The 25706-nt window shown below is 48.0% G+C and overlaps 1 protein-coding gene across 2 annotated transcripts in view; it reads right to left on the reverse strand.

Moving 5' to 3' along the window:
* PCDH19 (protocadherin 19) overlaps positions 1-25706 on the reverse strand; it is a 58958-nt gene that overhangs the window by 22700 nt on the left and 10552 nt on the right. Inside the window, exons 3-4 of one of the 2 annotated variants that reach the window (XM_054388641.1) lie at positions 4916-4974; positions 1775-1944 (exon numbers count right to left, since the gene is read on the reverse strand). In XM_054388641.1, coding sequence (XP_054244616.1) covers positions 1775-1944; positions 4916-4974 — 229 coding nt within the window. Of the gene's footprint in view, positions 1-1774; positions 1948-4915; positions 4975-25706 lie in introns of both variants that reach the window. The other variant, XM_054388640.1, reaches the window with a different exon arrangement.

The following is a 25706-nucleotide window of genomic DNA, read 5'->3' on the forward strand; positions in this document are numbered from 1 at the left end:
AACCAGAGCCAAGAGCACCGAGCCTCTGGCCATCGTGAGACTGGAAGCCAAACACACAGGTTGCCTTTGGGGAAATATTCATGATTTTTGAGGGGGTATTTTACATCCATTGAGTATGTTAGAGCGGATTGGACTGTATTTATTTCCATCTGACTCCTTCGACAAGCTCTGCCTCCAACTCATCCTCTTTAACTTATTTGCATTGTTATCTGGTGCACAACAGAGCCAGCACGCAGCCTTATCAGGAATGTAATCTCTGTAAAACCCTATCTGCAGTCCATTGAGATTGGATTTTTTTTTTCCTTTTCTTTTTTTTCTGAAGAAATGTGACAAAAAATTAACAGATGTTGCTGAGACCATTCAACAGGACAGGAATCAATTATGAACATTTTTGCTCCTACAGTCATCCCTTACTGCAAACACATCTCAGGAAACCCTCTCCTGATCGAAATGAAAAAGCATTTCTTTGTAATAGAAGAATAATAAATGATAGCTATCAGCCTGCGTTCTCTGACACGGCGCCGGTCCGCCGAGAATTAAACTGCCACTGTACAGTTATATAAATGTTTAATTTTTTTCATCTGTGGCCACAGTAGGGTTGTCTGGAAATACATTATCACTACGGATGCCATCCCTCTCCAATTAGCGTGGCTGGCAGTGTGGAAGGGGTAGGTGACCTCTGCGTTCCCCTCCTCCCAGAGTCTTACAGGGTTAACTATAGCCATTTAACAGACTCTATCGAGAATTAATACAGCGATCAGCTTCTCTCCAGAAGAAAAAAAAAAAACCACAAAGCATTCGGCGGCGCAGATGGCAAGAACTCTCTTTCCCCCGTTTGACTCTTTTATGACAGCAAAACAAAGGCTTTTAATGATGTTTGCTATGAATTGAATTAAACAGCTGAAGACCAGTTCATAATCACAGCATTTTGTTTTCATATCCTTAAGTCTTTTAGCAGTGGGGCTTCCAGTCGAGCCTCAGCTACCGCTTATCTCAAGATATAGCCAAGCGCCCTGAGGCTCCCCTGCGCCCGAGCACCAAGCTGCATTCAGGCTTCTTAATTGAAAAAGACAGGATGTTTGCATAGGATGTTTGCATCCGTCAGACATTAAAAGCAACACTCATGCCCAAGTACAAATGACGGCTTGGGCTCAGCTGAATTTCTCTGACTTCTTTCCTCCAGCAAATACCAGTCTGGTTTCAGAGCAGGACTTCACCCCTATGCGTGAGGATGCGTAAGAGCTGAAACCCCGCTGCCTATTTGGGGGGGAAAACACAAACCCTCGCCCACTGGCCTGAGCTCATCCCTCGTGGGTGGCCTGACTAATTGCCTACATGCTCTGCTGACCTTCTGAAGAAGTTGCCAGGACGGCGCCTGCGTACAAGCTCCGGAGCTGGGCAGTGAGAGGAGCACGGGAAGGGCACAGCACTGTCTGTGCTCTGGAGAGCAGCACCAGCAGGCAGCAGCCCACAGCACAGCACCGGTAATTCCAGCCCTAATCCCAACTCTGCTGCTCACTCACTGTCAGGCAGCTGCTCAGGGCTTTGGGTTTTCTGCCTGTGAAATAGAGGATAATCCCAGCTGCTTGCTTACCTGACAGGCGTGGCGTGAAGATTAATTTCTATCTCCCCAGCGCTCTGAGGATGTTCAGCGTTATCCTCAGCAAGTACTAAGCATCCTTACTGTACACCCACCACAGCAGCACTGGATCTATCAGATGGGGCATGTGGGGATCAGGTGTGCAGCTCACCAGGGTGCATGGCAGTGGCTCACCTTGCTCAGGGCCCTGGGACCCCATGGAGGGGACGCTGGTGTTCAGTACGTCGTTGACAGCCGTGTCACAGTAGAGGCCCCGCTGCACATCATGCTCGCTGTCCGTTTGGTCACTCTCCTCATGGCCACTGTCCTTCAGACTGTTCCCCTCCAAGTCCTTGAATGTGGAACTGCTGGGGGAAACACATCCATGACTGACCTGGTTGGAAAAGGTGGCCTCCACCACCCCATAGCACTGCAGTGAGTCCTGCAGCTGCCACCACTCAACCTCACACCCCACAGGAATGAGGAGGTCCACTGCCATCCCCAACACACAGTGGCAGCAATGGGACTGCTCCCACAGCATGGAAAGCTGGGGCAGGGGATATGGAGGGAGCACCTCTTACTTGGCACCTCCTCACAGGCTGCTCTGCCCATGGCATGGTGAGAGCCTGTGGGTCAGGCTGCTGTTGTTATCATGGAAGCCAAGAGTGAAGCAGGATTTGAAAATAAAATTTTAAACATATATATCAAATGAGCTGGTTTTACAGCCAGGCTCACTCAAGTTACCTTACACTGAAATTACACAGGATCTAGACCCTAATTGTTTAGGTTACAGGACAAATCCTAATCACTTCAAGTTTGACAACAATAGTCTTCCTTTCTTTTCATGATGATGATGCCATTCTTGTGTTTAAAAATAACTTGGTCGTTTCTGGGTCCAGATTCACACAGTTCTAAGCAGATCTGCTACCACTTGAATTCCTTGACACCCCCTAAAAGTGCAGCCACTGCTAGGGGGACCTGAGGGCTGAGCATCACTCCACAGCACCCTGCTGCTAGACTGGAAGGAGTGAAAAGTTTATTTCCGGCTGCACTGGGTATCCTTCTGCTGCTCCCCACTGCCCTGCAAGGGGTGATGTCCTAGGACACCAGCTGGAGCAAGCCATAGAGACATCTTGAGATGTGTCTGCCATAGGTATCACAGCCATCAGGGTATCCCTGGGGCCACCCACTCCGTGCTTCCTTCCATAGCCAGCCTGGCACAGGAAGTCTGCACCCACTGGGGGGCATCCATCTGCACCCACGCCCCCAAAACTTTCTCAGTGACTGATGTGGTGTGAAACGTTGGTGGAAGATGAGGCCTGGGCTTCAAAGCACCAAAGAGCTGGAGATTTTCATTACTTTGAAAAGCCCTTTTGCGTCTCCACGGAAACCAAGCAGACCACCTACCATCAGACGCTTTGCAAAAAGCACGTGAGGGGGGAGCTCTGAAATACATATAAATTGGTAAACCTTCAAACATTACCTTTTAAATAAAGATGTCCCTGTTGAAGCCACTGACTTTGATTCCACGAGACATCAAAGAATTTTAAGTTAAGGAAGCGCCACAAATCTACAATTCATTTGTGCGCGCGTAGATGAGCCAGAGAGGCAGGCAGACAACACAGGAAAAGTACAAATAGATTAATTGAAGTGCTGCATTTGAGGAGAGTCACTCACCAAAGATAGAAGAGCTACAACCTCTTCATAAAGGCAAAGGATGAAAATGATGCCAGAGTGTGTTACAGAAAATATTTTTTGCTCTTAGATGTCTGCACAGCACTCCTTGTATTTAAAATAGAAGACAAAGGTAGAAAGCGCAGGGAAATGCTGTCCTACATGGAGCTGCTGCTCATAATGCACAGGCAACCCATGTTACAACACATACATCTTCCCTGCAGTGAACCAGATCATAATGCAGCAGCCACACGACACGTTTCTGTGGCTGACACTTCTCTAAAGGATGGGCAGATCTCAGGGAATCGGCAGCAGCAGCAGCATTTCCCAAACAATACAGCTGGGGAGTAAGCCCCGCTGCGGCAGGCAGGAGCACTGCTTGTCTTTATCTTAGGTGTGAACCAGGAAAGATTTATAGATTTGGGTGGTGGTTCGTTTTTTTTTCAGCCTGCCTGCAGACTCTCTGGCAAGGAGCAGCACAGCACAGGCAAACCATTGCTCTTGCAGTGGCATTAGCATCGTTAAACATCATGAGCCACGTAGGCAAATACACCTGCCCTTCACTAGCTGAACCCGAGCTGCTTAAACAATGTGCTCACAGCTCCCTTACTCCTTACATTTTTAAGATGTAAACAAATGGGATCTCAGCCAGGCAGATAATTGGATTTTCTTACTGCTCGTATCAGATCTCAACAGTTCAGGGCCGGCTGCTGCTCTCCATTACACCCCTGCTACCACGATGGCTTCTGCAGAGACCCTGAGCACAAACCCACTGGGCACAGGCATGAGCAGACAGCTCTGACTTACTGGTCACACACCTTGGCCAGTCCCCAGGGAGAAGAGGGAACATGAGCAAGGTGCTGCTGGCCACCTCCTGCAACTGCATTCTGCATGGGGAGATGGCCCTGCAGGCCTCCTGATGAGTATTGATTGAGCTGTATCTGTGCCTTTCCCTGCCTCACAAACAGCCAGGAATGCCAAGGCAAGCCTGGCCACCTGCCCTGCAGGGGGATGCTCACCTCTGGGTTAACAACATCCAGTGGGTTCAGCCATGTGACCCTTGTGTTAACTTCCTTGAGTCTTGACTGCACCAGTGCTAAGATCTGAGGATAACAATGTTGTATCCAAAGGGTTACATTCCCTCAAGGGTAATGGCAATTGAACTGATGATTTCCTTTCTACCCATGGAAGAACAAAAACCTAACAAAGTGCTGTTTTGCCTTGGTATTCAAACAAAACCAGTGAGCGTGTACCCAACCCAATTACCTGCCCCCCCGAACAAGATTATTTGCTTTTTCTTCCCTCAGCTCACATGGCAGGGAGATCTCACCACCCAAGTCTATCATGTTATTCCTGTGTATTCAAAGAGGATAAACTCTGTGAATGTGAAAGTTGTCAGGGTAACAGCACTCCACCTAACTCACTGCAACTTCCCGGTGCGAGGGAGTCAAAGAGAAGAAAACAAGACTTGCCTTTAGTGAGAACCAAGGGCAATTGGACTTGGTAGGCAGTAAATACTGTTTTTAAAACCAAATCATTACTCTTGAAACATTCTGCATATTAAAAAAAAAAAGTAAGTGGTATGTAACGCAGTAAGGAAGAACATTAAATAATCAGGGCTTGGCTGGGCAAACCCAAGCACTTTCAGGAGAGCCTACGTACCTCTTTATTAAATGAGCTCTGCTGTTCACGTAGTTGGAATCAAAGGAGTAGTTTTCAGTCTGGAAGGAAGAAAAGAAAAGGGAGATGGTTACAAGTCTCATTTCTCCACACCTAGAAACAGCAGGAAGTGCACAGCCAGGAGAAAGCCAGCAGCAAGCCCCATGGGAGGGTTCACAGAATCATAGAATGATTTGAGTTGGAAAGGGCCTTAAAGATCATCTAGTTCCAACCCCTCTGCCATGGGCAGAGGCACTTCCCACTAAACCAGGTTGCTCAAAGCCTCATCCAGCCTGGTCTTAAACACTTCCAGGGATGAGGTGTCCACAACTTCTCTGGGCAACCTGTTCCAGTGTCTCACCACCCTCATAGTAAAGAACTTCTTCCTGATGTCTAACTTAAATATATAATATATATAAAATATATAAATAAAAATATATAATATATAAATAAAATATACAATATATAAAATATATAAATAAATATATATATATAAATAAAATATATAAAATATATATAAATATATGCTCTAATTCAAAAACCATTGCCCTTTGTCCTATCACTACAAACCCTTATAAAAAGTCCCTTCACAGCTCTCCTGTAGCCCCCTTCGGGTACTGGAAGGCTTCTCCAAGCTCTCCCTGAAGACTTCCCCTCTCCAGGCTGAACAGCCCCAAATCCCTCAGACTGTTCCCACAGGGGAGATGCTTCAGCCCTCTGATCATCTTCATGGCCTTCCTCTGGACCTGCTCTAACAGTTCAACGTCCTTGTGTTGGGAGCTCTAGAGCTGGACTCCAGGTAGAGTCCCCATAAGAGCAGAGAGGAGAGGCAGAATCACTGCCTTGACCTGGCCATGCTTCTTTTGATGCAGCCCAGGACATGGGTGGCTTTTTGGGCTGCCAGCACACATTGCTGGCTCATGTCAAGCACGTCATCAACCAGCACCCTTCTCTGCAGGGCTGCTCTCAAACCACTCATCACCCAGCCTGTATCCCAGCATGGGACAGACCCCAGCAAGTGGAACAGGGCAGGGTGCAGAAAATTCCAGTCCCTGTTGGTCTTTCCCCCAGCTTTCACCAAAAAAAAAAAAAAAAAAAAAAAAAGCTGTCTGGTGACCACAGAACAATTTGCAGAGAGGAAACAATGTGACTATGCTGTGTTACAAAACTAATTGCTTTTAATTCCCTGATGGACTTGGTTCTCTGTGTGTCAATTTGACAGAAAGTTCAAAAGGTATTTTTCTTATTAGTGTATAATTAACATTTTAAAATATTTATTGCATAGATATGTAAATGCTAGCAAGGTAATCCCCTGCCAGAGAATTTAATGTAGGCACTTTTCTTTGTTTTACATCATTTCATTTGCAGAGATAGTGGGCTCTGTTATTAATAAAAAAAAGCAAACAATGGGTGACATGCTTAAAAGTTGAAGGGGAGTGAAAGCAGGGGAGAAAAGTTAATGGATTTGTCATTTGCAATCAAAACCCACTGGCTCAGTCTGCACTTGAAACACTGTCCTTTAGCCCTAGATTACATAGCCCCATATTCCTGCTGCTTGCACCAGGCAAGGAACCAAACCAAGCACCCAGAAGTGAGAGCAAGGTGTTACCACTCAGGGCTGGGATGTGCTGGATGCTGTGTAGTGGGAGATGCACAGTGGTACATGGTGGGGGCTGTAGGGTGGGATGCAGTGGTTTCTGTACAGGGGGATGCATGGGAGCTGCATGGTGCGATATAGTGGAAGCTGCAAATGGAATACCATAGCTGTTGCATGGTAGGATGCATTTGGTGGGAGCTGCATGGTGAGCCACAGTGGAAGCCAGGTGGTAAAACATGGTGGAATCTGCATGGCCTGGCCATGATCCTTCCTGGGCTTCAAGGATCCATGAGGATGCAGGTCTCTGTAGGAGTCAGGTACCCCAGTTCACCCAAAGTCCCCCAAGATGTGCAGGGATCCCATCTGGTCTCCCACTAACATCAGCTGGGGGGTGTTCCTTGTCACTCCAGACATCCTGGGCAGCATAAGGAGGAGACTCTGCTCTGCTCTTCTTCCATGGGCTGAAAGCAGTGTCCTCCCAGAACAGAAGTATGGGCAGCCACCTGCCCCAGCGGACCCATCCTGCCTTCCCTCTGGCACCACTCCACCTCACCCCAGACCCACAACTGCTCTCCTTCTCAAAGAGCCACTCTGGGATACTATGGCCTGTTTTTATGGCAATTATGAACATGGTAAAAATAAATGCATGCATCTTTAATGTCTCAATAAATAAAGGAAAGCAGAGTCTGCTGCTAACGTAATCACAATGGCAGGATGCAGGCAGCGGGGCCGCTGCTGCAGAGCCGAACGTGAAATCCAATCGTTCCCTGGCAGAGGTTACATTGCTCTGCCAAGATAATAAAGCAAAGGCAGCGTTGGTTAAGTGTGACCTTTTCTGAAATACAGCACAATATCCAATTTACCAAACAGGAACCTCCCAGAGAGAAACATGCAAGGAGCTGCGAGCCGGGGGAGTTGGCCTAGCACTCAGCACAGCTCGGTTATTACTTTCACACAGTAATTACTGCTGGAGAGTCACGCAGGAGATTTACTGCGCAAACTGCTGGTCCCTGCAGCTCCTGCAGCATGGCTTTGATGGGTAGAGCTCGGGAGCAAACGGACACATGTAGTTTTCAAACACACAATGGCCAAGACTTTAAACACTGCAGAAAATGACTGATCCTGGGTCTATCCATCAATCCTGGCACTGCTATTGCAGGGGGTAGGACGTCACCCTACAGTGTTCCCCCCCCAACAGCAACTCCACAAGAGATTCCAGCAAACAGGCTCTGAAGATAGCAGAGAGAAGGAGGGCAGGAGGGATCTGAGGCAGTTTCAGAGAAATCCCTGCTCAAGAGAGCCCACTCCATCACAAAGTGCTGACGGATTTGGGAACAGCTCAGCAAGCCCAGAGCCTCAACTGCCTCTGCGCCCTTGCTAGCCCTGCTGCCTTGTCCAGCATGAGACCCTCTGCACCCACCACTACCCTCCATCGGCTTCATTTCTGCATGTGCACATCTCAGTCCTGGGAAAACTGGGAGAGGAACAGGTGGGTGGAACGACTTAGAGAGCAAATGTCAATATATAGAGGTATATCACAGAGCTTTAAAATGCTCAGAGCATTTGACACCCCACAGCCCAGGCTTCAGGGCTCAAGGGATACACAGGGCCCTCCTGCAGGGAACACTTGACCAGAGCCACTGAAAATCCACTGCAGGCTGAGGAAACTGCATGTGCTGCCAGCAGATCTGCCGCAGCCCAGATACAGACCTCATGCTGAATTCCCCTCTGCCCAACATCACCAGGAGCTTTCCAACTGATTTATGACTGAAGAAGAAGACCAAATCATAGTCCAACCGAAATAATCCACTGACACACAAATTTCCCTTGCTGTATGTTCCATGCTCTGGAGCAGGAGCCTTCCCATGTGGACACCCTAGTCCACATGTCCCCCCCTGCTTGGGATGCTCTGCACCACATCACTTAATGCAACCCTGCGAGTCCACACACAGGGAAGTGAGTTCCCGTGGGGTCAGTCACAGCATCCGTTCCCAGGCTTCGGATTCCCTGCACCAGCGAAAGCAGCTGACTAAAGCTAATTACTTCCAGCTTTGGGACATAACAAGGAGTGACATGGCCACAAGGATAGGAAACGTGCTTCCCTGGGCTGGGGGTTTGCCCCCTCAGCAAGAGCTGCCTGCCCTGCCCACACCAGCATGGTCCCACTGCTGTACAAGGCAACCCAGCAGTTTGCAAGACCTCTCCTCAGCCATGGTATCATCTGTCAAGGTTATCTCCATGCAGGCTCTGGGATCAAACCAGGAAAATAAAAAAACAAATGAGATTTTTCATGGAGGAGGGCTGCTTTATAGCTTGTGTTATTCAATAGAAGTTCTCTTGATTTAATTCTGGTTCATCCTGCAAAGTGCTTCCAAACAGAGGCAAAATGACAGGGAAGGAGAACATCTCCGGCATGTCAACATTTTAATTGGGAAAGGATCCGCTCCCTCTCTTAATGAGGCCTGAAGAACAAAGTGGAAGCACAAAAAAAGAGGGAAAAGGTAAGGCTGGCTGGCACCGATGAAAGTGTGTTCTCCATAAAGCACATCATTGAGAGGCCAGCCCTCATCCTCTTCCTTATTTTGGCAGAAGCAAACAAACCAGCACTTTCTCACTCATCAGCATTGCTCTGTGGAAATCAAAGGGCAGCCCAGCCTCCAGCCCAACCTCTCCCTTCCATGTTCAGAGCCAGGTAGGGCAAGGACTTCCCAAGCAGCACTGCCAATTGTTATCTCCTCCTCATCATAACACAAATAAAGGCTACTCATGCTCTTCAGGATCAGACTCTCAGCCTCTGCGCTATGAATAAGCAATACAGCTAAGGCATCAAGTAACACTGACCACAGTGTCTGTGGTCCCAGCCTGCACTTCTCATGGAGGAGAGAAACCCTCCTGTCCTCTGGGCTCAGGATTTGCTTCCCAGAGGTAAGCATGGTGGTGTCAATGCTGTCGAAGAGAGAGCCCTGGCTTGGCATGCAGCTTACCACTGCCTAATTTGAAAAATGCTTTTAACTGCTGCCTTAGCAACACAAATATAAATATAACAACAGACACGCTCAGAATGGAGCAATCAGCAAGGAAATTTTAAACTTTTTTTCCTCCCAGTGGTTGCTTTCAGTTGAGGACTGCCAATTCCATTAAATAAAAAAAAAAAAAATGTACAAACATCAGCACAGCTCTTCTTGACCTGGACATTGGGGGAGGTTGACTTCCCCGTTAGCAACAGGGTGCTGCTCTAGCCATTGCTCATTCTCTGCCTTGGAAACAGAAATAAACCTGGAAGATCCAAAGGCAGCTTAAGGGGAATTAATGCAAGCGCCAGCAGAAAGGTCAGTGGGCTGCAGCAACTCCAGGCACGACCACTGCTGTGGGCTGATGGAGGAATAGAGGACACTGGCTGGGGTGGGTGCCCAGAGTTGGTGGGGACATGTCCTAGGCTCTGCCAGAAGGCTCAGATCAGTGCAGCCCCATCCCTGCCAGTGGCTTTCCTCAGGGCAGATGCTCAGGATCTGGCTCTCTCACTCTTCACTCTTTCCAGCAATTTGAAATGTGGGTTGTTTTCTTTCCAGACCAAACTGCATGGAGGTGAAAATTCAACTTTCCTTGCTGTGTGTGGATCTGGGCTCTAGTTGGAGGGTTTGGCTCCTCTGTTCACACATCAGCCCCCCAGCAAAATCCATGGGTGTTGGAAGCTGGACCCATCTCTCCCAACACAAAGTGACAGGTATCCATCCCTCTGCCAGCCGCTGCCTTGGAAGCCAACTCTGTCGCATCTCCGGGCAGGTTTTCTTGCCCTTCTTCTCACTTCAGGGTGAAAACATTTCTATCTTCCTACAAATTACTGTAAACCTGCTGCAACCTCCTGCCAAAGCATGTAGGGACCCTTCACAAAATCAGCTGCACAAAAATGACACATTTAGCGCCACTTTTTCAGGGTCATCCCTTGAGCCTTTTTTCCCCCACCATGTGCTTTGTTAATAAAGCTTGCATGTCACCCTTTATTATTAAAAAGTGAAGCAGACCTTTCTCCAAGGCTGCAGTATGCATCTCTCCTTTACGCTTTCAGAAGACCCTCCTGAAACACACAACAGCTCCTCATTCTTTGCATCAAGTTGCACATCTGCACCAGGAGTGCTGCTCCCCTGATCTTCCCTTCTTGCTGCAGGCAGGAAGGGCCAGGCTTGTAAAACTGCTTGTTCTGGTCCTCCTGTGTTGTTGGTCCTGTTCTCCATGGGCCACTCAATACCAGGCTCCAGCATCTGCAATAACACTGTTGCTGCCTCTAAGAAGGCCTCATCAGCACTTAATTCTTAGGGTTTGACCTATATTGCAGGTGATCTAGAATTCATGCAGATGAAATAATATCACTCCAGCTGCACTGGGGAAACAAGGAAAAGTTTGAAGCATGAATGAAGTACACACCAGCAATGATGGGACATTCGATGAGGCCTTGAGGAGCTGAATCTAGTTAAAAGGCAGGGAGATTGGAGCAGATGACCTCTACGGTCCCATCATCTAACTTAACCTCCCTGCCTCCCCCACCACCAGCCTTCATCTTCCCAAAACAGCTCTTGCTCCCCCTCCCCCTCATCTTCCCTGCTCCTGCTTGCTCTACACCATCCTCCACCCTGCCTAAACACCTCTTACTCCACCACCACCATTTTTGCACCCATCCCAGAGCCAGGGGCAAGACCTTAAACCAGCCAAGACACCACACAGAGGAGCTCAGCCCCAGTAAGGAAGCCCAACCAGAATCCATGGATAATATTGGAGGAGCAATCAAATCTCTTCCTACCTAAACCAGGGGAGCCACCAGGCCCCCCGGCCTTTGTTCCCCCACCCACCACCCAGTGTGCACCATGGGTACTCACCACTGATGAGAGGAGGATCCTCAGCCCAGATGGGCTCAGTTTAGAGCCTCTGCCTTTCCTGGCAGGGATTAAAAAGAGGAGTGGGCAGGGAGGGCCAACTGGCCACACCTGGGGTGGGAGGAGACTCCAACAGAGCCCAGGTGCTCTGCATTTTGAGGGAAAAAGGTGGGGGGGGGTGGGGGGGGTGGAAAAGGGGCAGAGATGGTGGGAAAGAGGAGGTGGTGGTGAAAGAAGGGGGTTTTAAAGTAACACTATTTTTCAGAAATGTTTCATAATGCACAACTGCAGTTCCTGGTTTGCTTTGCCTCCATGCCAAAAGAACAAACCCATCAATACTTCATACAATAAAGCACAATGGTGGCTATTACAATAAAATCTTTCCATAATTGTCATTTTGCTTGGTGGGAAAATCTGTGCTTTTCAGATCAAGATAACAAGTTTTAACAACAACAACAAAAAAAGGTTCTGCAAGAGTGAATTTTCTCCCTGAATACCAGAAGACAACACCAGGATGATGAAGGGACAGGAGCATATGCCCTATGAGGAGAGGCTGAGAACCCTGGGGCTTCTTAGTCTGGAGAGGAGAAGGCTGAGAAGGGATTTAATAAATGTTTATAAATATCTGAGGGCTGGGGGTCAGGAGGGAGAGGACAGGCTCTGCTCCCTTGCAGCCTGTGATAGGACAAGGGGCAACGGATATAAACTCCAGCACAGGAGGTTCCACCTCAGCATGAGGAGGAACTTCTTCACTCTGAGGGTCCCAGAGCACTGGAACAGGCTCCCCAGAGAGGTTGTGGAGTCTCCTTCTCTGGAGACTTTCAAGACCCATCTGGATGCATTTCTGTGTGACCTGTGCTGGATTCTATGGTCCTGCTCTGGCAGGGGGGTTGGACTCAATGATCTTCAGAGGTTCCCTTCCAACCCCTAGCATCCTATGATCCTATGATCCTACGATTACCATTTATCAAGCTGCTTATTTACCCTATGGGAAATAAACCAGTGGTCTGAGACTCCTTCCTGCTGTGCACAGGTGTGGTACCAACCCCACCAAGCACCACACTCTAGCCCCATGGATCCAAGAGGAACAGCCAGGCTCAACCTGATGTTCTGACGCCCACCAACACGGCTGGGCTTTCTCTACACACAGGCAGGAGACTCATCAGAGCCAGCTCCAGGCTGGGAGCAGATCACAAAGACTGTCAGAGAGATTTTCCCCCATTGTGTGTGACACCAGGTAATTAGCTCCTCTGCTACCAACTGCTGACGAGGATGCATTGCTCAGAAGCCAGAACCGTTTGGAGGCTGGAGGCCAGCCTGAATGAGCAGCACAGTGTCTGACCCATTTGAGGAGCTCTGATCCTCCTTCCCTGTGTCTGCCACCACCTCTGCTCCAGTGATGATGGCATCTGCAATGTCTGCAACCATGGGTGAGGGTCCTGAGCACCACCACCACCACAGCTTAGAAAGACGCAGACTCGTATTTCCCACTTCCTCACTCTCCAGCATCAGTGCTTCCCAGCGTGGTGGTTTTCAGATCTGAGAGCAGCATAACCCAAGGCTTTGGGTTAAACACCTGCCTGAACTCTACCCAGATAGCTACCGGTGCTTCCACCATGGAGGAAAGGCAGAAATGCTGATGAACACAGGGGGACAAGAGAGGCCTGAGTCACCCCAAGGGGCCCACCAGCTTCTCCTCTGACAGCCAAGCTGTGCTATGGCTCAGAGACCCCCGTGGGATCAGAGCCATTGGAAAGGACTCAGCTGGTCACCACTCCCCACCAGCAGCTCCAGCTGGCTCCACTGGAGTGCAAGTCAGGGGAGAGAGGCAGAGGGATGCACCTTTGCTGTATCAACAGCCCCAGGCAAGACAGGAGGAAAATGTGAAGCAATTCAGCTCTTATTAATGAGCATTTAAGAACCAGTCACCAGGAGGACTTCAATAAAGGTTAAAAGGATCTGACCTCTGGCATCTCCCTATGCAGCCAGCTCCCAGCTCACTGCTAAAGCCTCTAATACAGCAGATTGCAAACTGTAAACTAACAACAGAGTGTCTTTGAAAAAGTAAGTGCATTTAGCATCTGATATTGATGTTTTATAATTAGATGTAATACAGCAGATCATTTTCCTGCCCTTGATCAATGAAACCAGGGTTGGTTTTGGGGTTGGGCTATTTTGCAGACACTCTGCTTGCTGCCTAAACCAACTGGAGCGGTGCCTTGCTCAGTTCAGCAGGAAAAAGCAGAGACAAGGATGTGCAAACACAGCATCCATTTAGATTTGCTATCCCCAAAATATAAACAGAATATTTATTTCTGACCTTTTAAACACTAATTCCAAATTTAATGAGGCACAATGTACATTCTTCAGAGCCAGACTCCATGGCTGCTTAACACCACCGACCCTCTAATTACTGCTGTAGCTTAAATAAAGGGCATTTGATTCTGATGGACATTATTAAACACCAGAGGAACTGAGTCCAGCCTCCATTTTCTCTTGATGAAATAAAAGGAATTGTTGAGAAATCACTGCCAGAGTTCATCCTTTAGCATCACCTCCTTCATCAGAGTGAGTCGAAGTATCAAACCAGACTGCAGTACAGCACAGGCCAGCCCACTAATCCACGCTGAACTCCTGTCCCCTCCCCAAATAAATACAGGCTTTCTCATTTTTTTTTGTCTGAAAATGGATCAGAGGCAAGGGAAAAGGAGCTGCTGTGATGTGATTTCCAAAAAGGGTATAGGATTAGAAACCCAGATTGAATCCCGAGAGCAGCAACACGCAATGAAGCCATAATTACACTCCTGAAAGCCACAAATAGTGTCACCCAGTTGAATTTGTCAGCATATCAGAAATCTGCAGTATGGTTATGAAGAGCAAAACTGCAATAACAAAAAACCTGCCTTACACTCAGATGGCACCAATAACCCAAACGCTCTTTGGTAGCCATGGCGCAGGGGGCTCTCCAGCAGCACTGCCAGAGCAGGAACCTACTTGGCACCTGCTCCTCTAATCAACTGAAAAGCAACATAGTGACCTAAAAGAGGGGCATAGCTTTCTAGGGGATGGCATACAGACACCTTCCCTGGATCGTGGGCAGCCAGGAGGCTGGCAATGCCACAGCAGATGCCCAGTGCCCCTGCCAGGGCTGGGACAGGAGGGATTTTGGAGCAGAGGGGGTGATGGCTCCCTCCTATGTCCCCACCAATAAAGGTGAGGCCGAGTGTACCAGCCCCCTAGGGCACAGCCTTCTGCATGGGGGTGTTGCCTCCATATGCCAAGGAAAATTCCCTGCAGGGACATAATAGCCAGCAAACCTAATAAAAGAGATTTTCCCCATCACCTATGCCTGGGCCTTTCAGCTGTGTAATGGATCCATGTGTGCAGCTTCCAGGGTGGACTACACCCCTCCCTAAGTAATGCGAGAAACAATCTGGATCTAATCAGCAGCCCCAGGGTAATGGGGCATGACTTACAGATTTGTTAAAAAACCTTTCTGAATTGTCCTTTCCCTGCCTCCTGCTACTAGGAATGAAAACAAATATAAGAGAGGAACCTTTTTTTGAAATGTTCCTGTCGCTAGGGCTAAATAAAACTCTTTGTCATTCACCTTCTGGAGTGGCAGGTCAGACTGATGCATTTGGTAGGGAACAGGAGAAATCACAGATTTGTCACTGAAAAAAAAAAAAAAGAAAAAGAAAACCCAAAAATCATTGCAGCTGAGTTAAAAATATCAAAGGTACGAGATGCCACTGCCAGCTTGGCACATTGGAGAGATGGGATGCCTGGGCATCCCTGGGCAGGCACAAGCCTCAGGGCAGGCAGGGTGTGGGGGGCATGGGGGCTTGACAAAACACAACTGAACACCAAAACAGGAAGCTAGGCTCAGCTGGGCACAATGGGCATGCCAAAACAGGGCTGGGCACCAGAACAGGCACCCAGGCTCAGCTGGGCACAATGGGCATGCCAAAACAGGGCTGGGCACCAGAACAGGCACCCAGGCTCAGCTGGGCACAATGGGCATGCCAAAACAGGGCTGGGCACCAGAACAGGCAGCTAGGCTCAGCTGGGCACAATGGGTATGGCATGCTGAAACAGGGCCAGGCCAGCTGGCCACCATGAAGGCACCCTGCTCTGTTTCTGCATCCTGGAGAAGGGGCAGTCCCTGAGACACACCAGGGCTGTGGAGAGGGGGCTCGCAGTGGCAGCTGGAGGATTTCCCCACTATTTCCCTGCTTCGTAGTTTAGCAAGGAGGAAACCAGGCACTGGTACCAAGCCCAGCACTGTGGCAGGTGGCAGCAGCAAGAGCAGCCATGAGGGCAGGACTGACACACAGGGACCTCATCCCTGCCTCATTTCTCAGTGCAAGCCCCATTTCTTCTGATTCTTGGGCAAGCAGCAAGGGCTTCCTGTATCACCTACACACCTCACAGACATTTTCATCCTACAGCTTCACTGGAGGGCTGATTCAGTTCCATGTGTATCCCTGGCACATGGCCATGCACATCCACATCTAGCTCTGGAGTGAAGCTCTTTGCAAGGAGCTCCTGCCTGGCTTCCACGCAAACTCCCCAGCAATGGCAGGCTGTAAAAGGGAGGCACATGCTGCCTGGTGTGCTGCCACTTGTGCTGTCCCATGTGCCCGTCCTGTCACCATTTTCATTGTTCATCTGTGACTGCAGGGGACGGCTGGCTACCAGGACAGCCTCAGCCAGCTTCCATTCTAAGCCTGAAAGGGAGTTTGCTCACAGCAAAACTGTTTATCAAAACCAATTTTCCCCTGTTTTAATTTTTTTCCATACTTGCACAGGAAGATGCAGCTCTCCAGCCCACAAAACTACCCTGCAGCCATCAGACTGACTGCAAACCTAGGCAGGACTGACCTCCCTCCCTCCCACCATCAATATCCTCAGTGGCCATGGCATGATGTGCAGGGTCCAGGTGGTGATTGGGTCGTAAACCTGGCTTGGCTCAGCTCAGTTCAGCCTGGCACAGCTCCCTTCAAAACCTGCTGTGCCACACTCATCCTTGGGGATCGAGGGAGGATCTCCCACTCCTCTACTCTGCCCTGGTGAGACCTCATCTAGAATACTATGTCCACTTCTGGGCTGTCTAGTTTAAGAAAGAGATGATCTACTGGAGGGAGTCCAGCAGAGAGACACTAAGATGCTGAGAGGACTGAAACATCTTCTTCACAAGAAGAGACTGGGAGACGTGGGGCTGTTTAGCCTGGAGAAGAGCAGTCTGAGAGGGGATCTCAGTGATGCTCATCAGTATCTAAAGGGTGAGTGCCAGGAGGATGGGACCAGATTCTCTCAGTGGTGTCCAGTGACGGGACAAGGGACAATGGGCACAAAGTGGAACACAGGAAGGTCCACCAAAACAGAAGTTAAAACTTCTTCACTTTGAGGGTGCTAGAGTCCTGGACAAGGCTTCCCAGAGAGGTTGTAGAGTTTCCATCTTTGGAGGCATTCCAAAACCGCCTGGACACGTTCAAGTGTAATTTATTCTGGATGATCCTGCTCTAGCAGGGGGATTGGACTGCATGATCTTCAGAGATCCCTTTAACTCCCACTATTCTGTGAGACATCTTGAAAAGCCCTTCCTCTGAGCCACGCTGCCACCTCAGCAAAGTGAGGCATTTAGCCCAGAAAGAAACTCTTTCTGGTTTCTCTGAGAATAAACTGCAGGGAAATAAATGATATTAAAGCACTCAGGAGACCTGCTCTGGCACTAAGTGGGTGGCCCTCTCTGTCCTCATGATGCCCCCTCCCCTGCCTAACAGCCACCTGCATTGTTAACAGCCTGGTAAACACAGCCCCTTGGTTATTACAAAGATGCCAAAACCTTACTACTTCTTGTTCCTTCCAGTTAATGTACCATAGCCGAGGATGAATTGCTATTACAAGGAACTAAAAATAAAAATGTTTCAGAGGCCGTAATTGGCTTGTCTTGTTGGGCTTTTTAAAGAGCCAAAGTACCAGTTCCAGGCTATTAGCCCTAAGGTTGTAGGAAAATGGTATAAAATATTTCTTCATTAAAACCCTACCTTCTCCATAGAGGTGTTTTTCTTTAGAGTTGTTCTGTTTCTTTTTTTTTTCCTTCTAATTTTTTATTTCTTATTCTTCTCTTTATAAAAAAATTCTTATATGCTATCAAATAAGCTTTAGTTAAAAGAGGGCTCCGAAAGCCCAGAGGTGATATAAATAGACAGGGCTCAGTGCAGCTGGAGAACCAGCCAGAGCCTTCACTCATCTATTCAGGTCATTTTTCTACAAAACTTACATAATATTCCTCAGTCACATCTCTAATCTTGGGCCAGTTCTACTCATCAGCACCAAATCTTGCAGCCCACAGGGAGACAGTGCTCTGTGCTAGCAAGCACCCAGTCCACCAGCCTGGGATGGAAACCAGCACTGCTGCAGGCTGTAATTCCCTCCAAGGCAGCCCAGGGTGCTCTCAGGGATGAGGACTATGAGGTTTTCTCCTTTTAAGACTCTTTGGTGTTACCTGGTTATCAAGAGCTTTAGCTACCACCATTAGTCAAGATCAACAACAACCACAACAAAAACAAAAGCACTGAGTCAGCAAAACCCTTCTGTGAAGGAAGCAGATGTTTGGCTGAGCAAGGACTCAGCTGCTTGGCACCAGCCATCCTGGTGAGGATGGTGATGATGCACCAGTAAAAGAGCAAAGCCTGCTCCAACCAAGGGGAGTAGCATGGGGCTGCCCTTGCTATGTGCAAGGACCTCTTTACCTCTCTACTCTGCCCTGGTGAGACCACACCTGGAATACTGTGTCCAGTTTTGGGCTCCCCAGTTCAAGAGAGAAAGAGAACTGCTGGAGAGAATCCAACAGAAAGCCACAAGGATGCTTAGGGGACTTGAGCATTTCCCCTGTGAAGAGAGAATGAGAGCCCTGGGGCTGTTTAGTCTGGAGAAGAGAAGACTGAGAGGGGATCTGATCAATGTCTATCAATAGCTGAGGGGTGGGTGTCAAGTGGAGGGGGCCAGACTCTTTTCGGTGGCTCACACTGATAAGCCAAGGAACAATGGGTTCAAACTTGAACATAGAAGATTTCACCTCAACATGAGGAGAAACTTCTTTACAGTGAGGGTGACAGAGCACTGGAACAGGCTGCCCAGGGGGGTTGTGGAGTCTACTTCTCTGGCAGGGGGGTTGGACCTGATGACCTCTTGAGGTCCCTTCCAACCTCTGATATACTGTGAGACTGTGATACTGTGACCCATCTGCTACCACAAGTCAGAACAGCAAGGCATTAAAATTAATAATAATATTAATATGAAAGAAAATGAGTAAGAAAGAGAACAAGAATAAGAATAAGAATAAGAATAAGAATAAGAATAAGAATAAGAATAAGAAGAATAAGAATAAGAATAAGAATAAAGATAAGAATAAGGATAAGAATAAGGATAAGAATAAGAAAGAATAAGAATAAGTAAGAATAAAAATAAGAAGAATAGGAATAAGAGTATGAATATTAATAATATTGATGACCAGTCCTGGATAACAGTGCTCAGCATGGGAAGCTCAGCAGAAAAATTACAAGAGAGCCTTTCTCTTCCTGCTCTTGCACAGGGAGAAGGATGACACATTTCTTTGTGAAACAACAACCCAACAGGTATTTACTACTTTGATTTTCTGATTTGCAGGTTGCTGCTAGAAGACTATTTCTGTTAGGTACAATTGCTATTTTTTGATAACGTCTAGGCAATACCTTGTTAAAAAGGGCAAAACAACAGTTATTAATTACCCTAATTAACCCAATTCATAAGACACATTTGTGTGGCTGTCATGACAACTGCTTTGACTAACTTGCCAAGAATAGCTTAGCTGTCCATTCAAATAAATCCCTGATAATTACTAGTCTAGTTTACTGGGCTTCTGTGATAATAATAATTAGTGCCTCTGTACAAAAGGTCGTGCTAAACAGTTTATGAATGATGCATTTTGCACGGTGATTACATGAGTCACACAGCACCCAGCAAACCAGCACAGCCACCTCTGCAACGTGGCGAGATGTGATTAGATGGAGCTGTGGCTGCTCTGCCTGCAGACAGGAGGGCAGCCTGAGAGGGAGAGTCATTAACATCCAAGGAGAAATAACCAAGGAGAAGTCAGGTGAGGCTGGGATGGCCACCAACCTGCCTCCTCAACAGCCAGGGTATCCATCCATCCATCCACCCATCCACCCATCCATCCATCCATCCATCCATCCATTTGTCCATCCATCCATCCAATCAGCCCACCAGCCACCACAAGCTAGGAGATAATACTGGAGTTGAAGGCAGCACTGGCAGACATCAGAAAGCTTCCAAGCCTGACGTGTCACGTGTTGGTATCTCACCTCACCGCCTCATTTCCCACCTTCTCAGTGACAGATAATCAAGGGTCACCTCTGGTTTTGGTGGAATTTCTCATTATTAGGCTCCAGGACCAACAATGAAAGGAGAAACAGGTCACCAAAGCACATGAGCCAGGGGTGGGCAGTTCCAGCCTTCTCTGTCTCCATCTCTGCAGAAAGCAAGCCTCCAACCTGTGACGTGGGTCCCCGCATGACCAGCTGAGCTCCAGCAAATCCCATGGGTGAGGCTCAGCAGGCATCACAGTCCAGCATCAATGTTCCTGAGGCTGCTACAGGCCAGAGAAGAAAGGGTCATCTCCACCAGCACCTGCCTGAGCTCCTGACTTGGCTATGCTTTCATTCACCATCACAATGGGAAATCCAGGCTCATCGAGTGCCGTTTTTCCTTTGCTGAGGTTTGTAGGTGAAAAGTCATCTGTGGGGTTCCCCCTGGCTGCATCTATACAGAGGTGAGGGGGAGAGAACTGCAACATCCCACCAACAACACTGCAAAATCCTGCAAAACCCTGGGGTAGCCAGGGCAGAGGGGCAGGGATGGAGGCAGCAGGCTCCCGTTTAATACAGAGGGCAGCTGTCAGCTCCATGGAAATCTATGAAATTACCCCATTTAGAACAAATTCTGATTAAATACCACATATGGTCCTTATTGCCCGTCCCTTGCTACTTACCACAAGAGGCATCTGCATGAAAACAGGGTCTTAATCTGCAAATATTTGTCTGCTGCAGCACTCTCCTCTCTCACCCCCACCTGAACTTGCAATTATTCTTATTGATTGACTTTAAGAGAGCACCGTGCACATGCCTCGAGCTGCCACACGCCAAGCAAACAAGGGAGCGACGCCAGGCTCCGCTGTAATCATTACCAGGGCGAGCAATTGCCCTGTCACACATGGCAGGTTATGGCTTCAGACTGGAGGCAGCAAGGCCAGATGAACGCTTCAAACGTCGTTACAATGTGAAAAGCAAGGGTTTAGAAATGACACCTCCTTTCTCAACAAATCTGTTCCCAGAGCTTCTCCCAGCTCTTGTTAATCTCAAGAGCCAGCACAGCTCTTGGAGGGGGGACACTCGGCTCTCTGCCTGCCAAAATAAGCTCCGAGGAGGACATCTTCCATCTGGGGAAGATGGATTTGAGGTCCCAAGGAGTTCACTGCTGGAGCTTGAGTTCAGTGCTGGAGCTTGAGCTCAGTGCTCACCTGGACATCACTTACAGCCCAGCAAGTGCTAGGAGACAAGGTGCCTTTTTCAGATCAATGAGGTGAAATTAGGGAAACCTAATGCTGAGCAGAACCTTCCCCAGTTTTCCCAAGTGAAGTTTGCAGCTCGGTTCAATATGTTAGTGCCTAATGAAGGTTTCCCCCATATTCTGCAGGGTATAATCATTCTCCTCCTAATGAGCATGTGTTAATGGCATATTAATGCTGACAACAACTTGCAGAGAACAAGAGATGAACATATTCCAAAAATTCCTTTTTTTTTTCCCAGAAGAAAGGAATCCATGGTGTGGCTGAGCAAGCCCCAGCCCAGCAGGAGCCCATGGCTCCCACAGCGATACTGTCAGCTCTCATCCATGGGCTCACCACAGGGTGCAGAGCCTGTATGGGACCATGGCTTTGGTCTCTCACTAACCCAACCCCTGCGATTAATTGATGTGCAGGGAAGGATCTCATCCAGGCATAATGCTTCCCCCAGACAGGGGGCTTCCCCCGGACAGGGGACACAGCCATGGCTGGGGCCGAACAAGAAAGCAGAGGAACCGCTTGCAAACGTCTGGAAAAGCATTTCAGCAGGCAGACAGGTTTGGATGTTGTTTCTAAGCCAACAGCCGTGTGGATTTGATTACTAAATGTCACTGAAGCTGGGTCCCTGCCAGAGCATCCAGATGTGAATCTGAATATGAAAAGTCCAGGAGGGAGCAGGTGACAGGAGATGCAAGCACGGGCACCGAGCCCCCATCCTGCTGCCGGCGTCCTAGCCCAGCTGGGTTTGTGGAACCAAGTTTACATAAGCTTGCAGGCATGGAAAAGAACACACATAAAATGGGTGTTTTCTTGGTTGTTTTTCATCTGTGTTTGTGACTACAACTCCCAAAACCCTGACAGGTCCCCAAAAGGAGCAACCATCTGCCTTGTAAATGTGCCGCCCACGGCCAGGTGCTGCAGGGAGGTGCAGAAGCCCAAGTCCTTAATGGTCAGACTCCTGTGTGCTCCCCCAGCACATCCATTTAGATTTCCAGATCGATAATCAATCCTGCAATCAATAACAGGGAATTTAGCTACATTATAAAAACAGTAAAACCAGCCAATACTGAGAAATGACTATTGAGTCCTGTGTTTTCTGTACTCACTTAGTCTAATAATGGTGAATGATATTTTCCAAGTACATTATTCAGCAATAAAACCACCGAATTATTTGATCTCTTTCTAACCTTTTATGATTCTAAGCACTCTTTTTGACCCAGATTGAATGAGGCAACATCTGCAGAGCCTTTCACAAAATTGTACTCAGCGTGCACTACTGTAGGTCCGCTGCCAAAGATAAATGTTATTATTTTAAAGCCATCATCCTCCTAATAGATGAGCAAACGCACTGCATTAGCATAGCCTGCAGAGCTCCGGCACGGGTGAGAAAATGCCAGAGGGTTTTCGCTTAATGGAATTTTACATACCTGACTTAGGATGGGTTAATGCAATCCACCAACACGGGAATTTTAAAACCTGCCCTGTGGCATACACCTGCCATTACAAAAGACAGTATAATCCGACAAGCTCCAGATCCCCATGAGAACCATGAAGGATTCATAGTCAGATCTCTGGTGGCCAACAGGGCGTCAAGATGAGGACCTCATCGGCATGGTTCTGACGCACACGGAGCTACGCAATTTAGCATGGACCCTACCTGATATACTGGGTGCAAGGAGGAGGAGCAGCTGGGGTAGCCTGCAGAGGGTGTAGGAAGTGCAATACCTGCAGCACACATCTGTCTGCTGCAGCATTGGCAGTTGCTGCACTCAAACGTAACAAGAACTCACCATAATTCCATGTTGAACAGGGTGTCACTTCAAGGCTAAGTATTAATCACTTCTCCAACTGACATAAGCCATTACCTCACTCCAAGTTTAGATTAGAAACTAGAGGGAGACACTGAAGCAACAATGCTGTAGTCTCTTTTCCAGCAACCCCCCTAATGGGTGCCATGGGCAAGCTCTGCTCCAACAGTAACAGTGAAATTGGGAGCCATCAACAGCCTCTGCCCCATTGCGGAGCCCTGGGCGATGGGGACAGTGGGTACCAGGACCTCAGGGGACTAGAGGAGACCACCCATGCAGCAGCCCTGCCTGCAGAGCACCCCATCCATCAACAATTCAGAGCACAGTCTAATTTAAATTATAATTACACTTATAAGTACACAGATTACAACTATTTATGCCACAAATAAGACCGTCCTGTTTTTTAATTAACAGAAAATGATTGGAACTCAACTATAGCCTCTACTGGGAACAATATCTAATAATTTGTTGAAGCAAGGCCATGCCCAGCCCTGCATGCAGCCTGGCAAGGAAAAGGGAGTGGGCAGAGCTCAGGGTCCTCCCATCCAAGTTCTCTCATGAGAATGGGACCCACGATCTAAGGGGTGTGAGAAGAGGTCTCCTAGGAAAGGTGCAGGGCTGGAGGCAGTCTGTGGATGGAGTTGGGCAGAGGACAAAGGGCGGGCAGGGCTGTGCCCTTGCTGGCTGATGGAAATTGAGAAAAATCCAAGCAGGGCACCCTCAGTGAGGGCAGAGCCCAAGGACCTGGGAGGGCACCTGGCTGAGGAGCTTCTCTGGCTCAAAGCCCTCAAGAGGGCCTTCAGGAGATGGCAGCTGGAAAATATGTCTCTACCACGAAGCCAAGCAGGTGCAGATGAGGTTATTCAAAGGCTACCTGGGCTTGGCCTTAAGGACACTTTTGCATGCAGCATGTGCTTTATGCAAAATAAATGACAGAGAGAAGCCACAGAGCTCAAATCACTGAGTACAAGAGGAGTCCATTCCGAAACTACTGTAAGAAAGGCCATACAGAGAAAGCAAGATCACCCTTCTGATGTAATCTTTAAAAAAACCTTGCTAGAAATCTTTCCTAATTTAAGGAAAGTTCTTATATGCCATGTAAACATAGTTGCAGCAGCTTTTTTTTTCTACAGACTCAACACACACCAGAAACATGCATCTCCAGAAGTCCCTTCCAGCCCCTACCATTCTAGGATTCTATGATCAGAAACTCCAGTTTACTTACATGAAAATCAAGTCTCTCTCCCTTCAGTAAAAGTGAACCATAAAATCCAAACCAGTAGTACAGAAACAAATGAGATCTATATATGGATAGATGGCTTCTTACAGACTTGCATAATTAAGTACAATATGTAACAATTCTAGACACACTTTTTAGATGTTTATAAATGTCATGCATATCAAAAAGCATATAGTAAATAACGTGATATAATATATGATACAATATAAAGTATGTAATATATAATGATATAATTGTATCTGTGTGGAGCACTCCAGGTCTTGCCATCAAATAATAGAGTTTTTACTGTCAAATACAACTTGCTACTGCCACCACACCCCAGCCATGGACCCTTGCAGCAACTCCCCTTTAGAACCATTAAGGTTGGAAAAGGCTTCTGAGATTGTCTAGTCCAGCCAGCAACCCAACACTAGCATGCCCACTAAACAATGAAGTCCTGAAGTACCATCTCTACATGGTTTTTGAACACCTCCAGGGATGGTGCTTCCACCAACTCCTTGGGCAGCCTGTTCCACCCAGCTAGGACCCCACTGTGGGCTGGAAAATCCTTGGAAAACCCAAAGAGATTTTGGGATGGGGTTGCAGAACATCCATGCTTTAGTGGTGGGCTTAGCAGTGCTTGTTTACAGCTGAACTTGATGATCTTAAATACTTTTCCAATCTAAATGATTCTATGATTTAATGAGAAGCCAAAGTGCATTGAACTAAAGCTTGCCTCAGACACAGTGCAGGGAGTGTGGCCAGCAGTGAGAGATGTGGATAAATGGGAATGGGAGACATGGATAAACGGGAATGGGAGCTGGCGGGTTTACCTCTGCTGCAAGGTACTCAAACGAACACTTCCAAACAGAGTGCTTGGAGCAATTGCATTAGGAGATGTCAAATTCAGCTGGGCTGACCTCAGGATGGAATAAAAAGCTGCTGATTTCCATAACACTGGCCTCCAGCACTGGCAGAGGTCAGGGAACACGCAGTGATACACAAAACACTTTGGGAGTAGTTAAGTCGAGGGATTTGCTGGGACTTGTGATTTCGAGGCACATTTGTAGAGAGTCAGGAGAGCATCCAGGGTGGTTTGGGGTCCCACCCCACGGAGTCTGGTTCCCAGAAGGTGTTGTGAGATTCCCAGACAGGGATGCGGAGGCTGGGAACCGCAGAGCTGTGACCTGTTCTCACCCATCACGGTGCACATCACAGGCACAAAAAAGTGCTGAGTTACAGTGACCTCCCAAGGAGAAAACAAGACTGGCAACGCTCGCTGCGAAGTCAGCCTCTCACTAGTCAAACATCATCACCGATAATGCTTTAATTACTAGCACTGCTGAAAATAAGCCTTATTTCAACAGCCTGGCATGTCTCAGCACCGCAAACTTTCTCTGGGTTTGGAAATGATCTCTTTTTTTTCCTTTATTTCCCCCCCTGCTCTAAACACAGCATTACTCAGAAGCAAGCCAAATCCCTTCCAATTAGGTATCGTGACGTTTGCGTTACAGCAAAGCCAGGCCCTTCACTTCTAAATGGCATGGTTTATAACAAATTGTCTGTTACACCAGACAGAAACTGATTTCCCCAAACCCAGCACATTAAAGTGAGTATATTCATTCTGCTTGTAACACACAAAATGTGATTATAGCAGACACTTTGGGGGCTGTT

This window comes from Indicator indicator, chromosome 17 (genome assembly GCF_027791375.1).
Source record: "Indicator indicator isolate 239-I01 chromosome 17, UM_Iind_1.1, whole genome shotgun sequence".
NCBI classification, from domain to species: Eukaryota; Metazoa; Chordata; class Aves; order Piciformes; family Indicatoridae; genus Indicator; species Indicator indicator.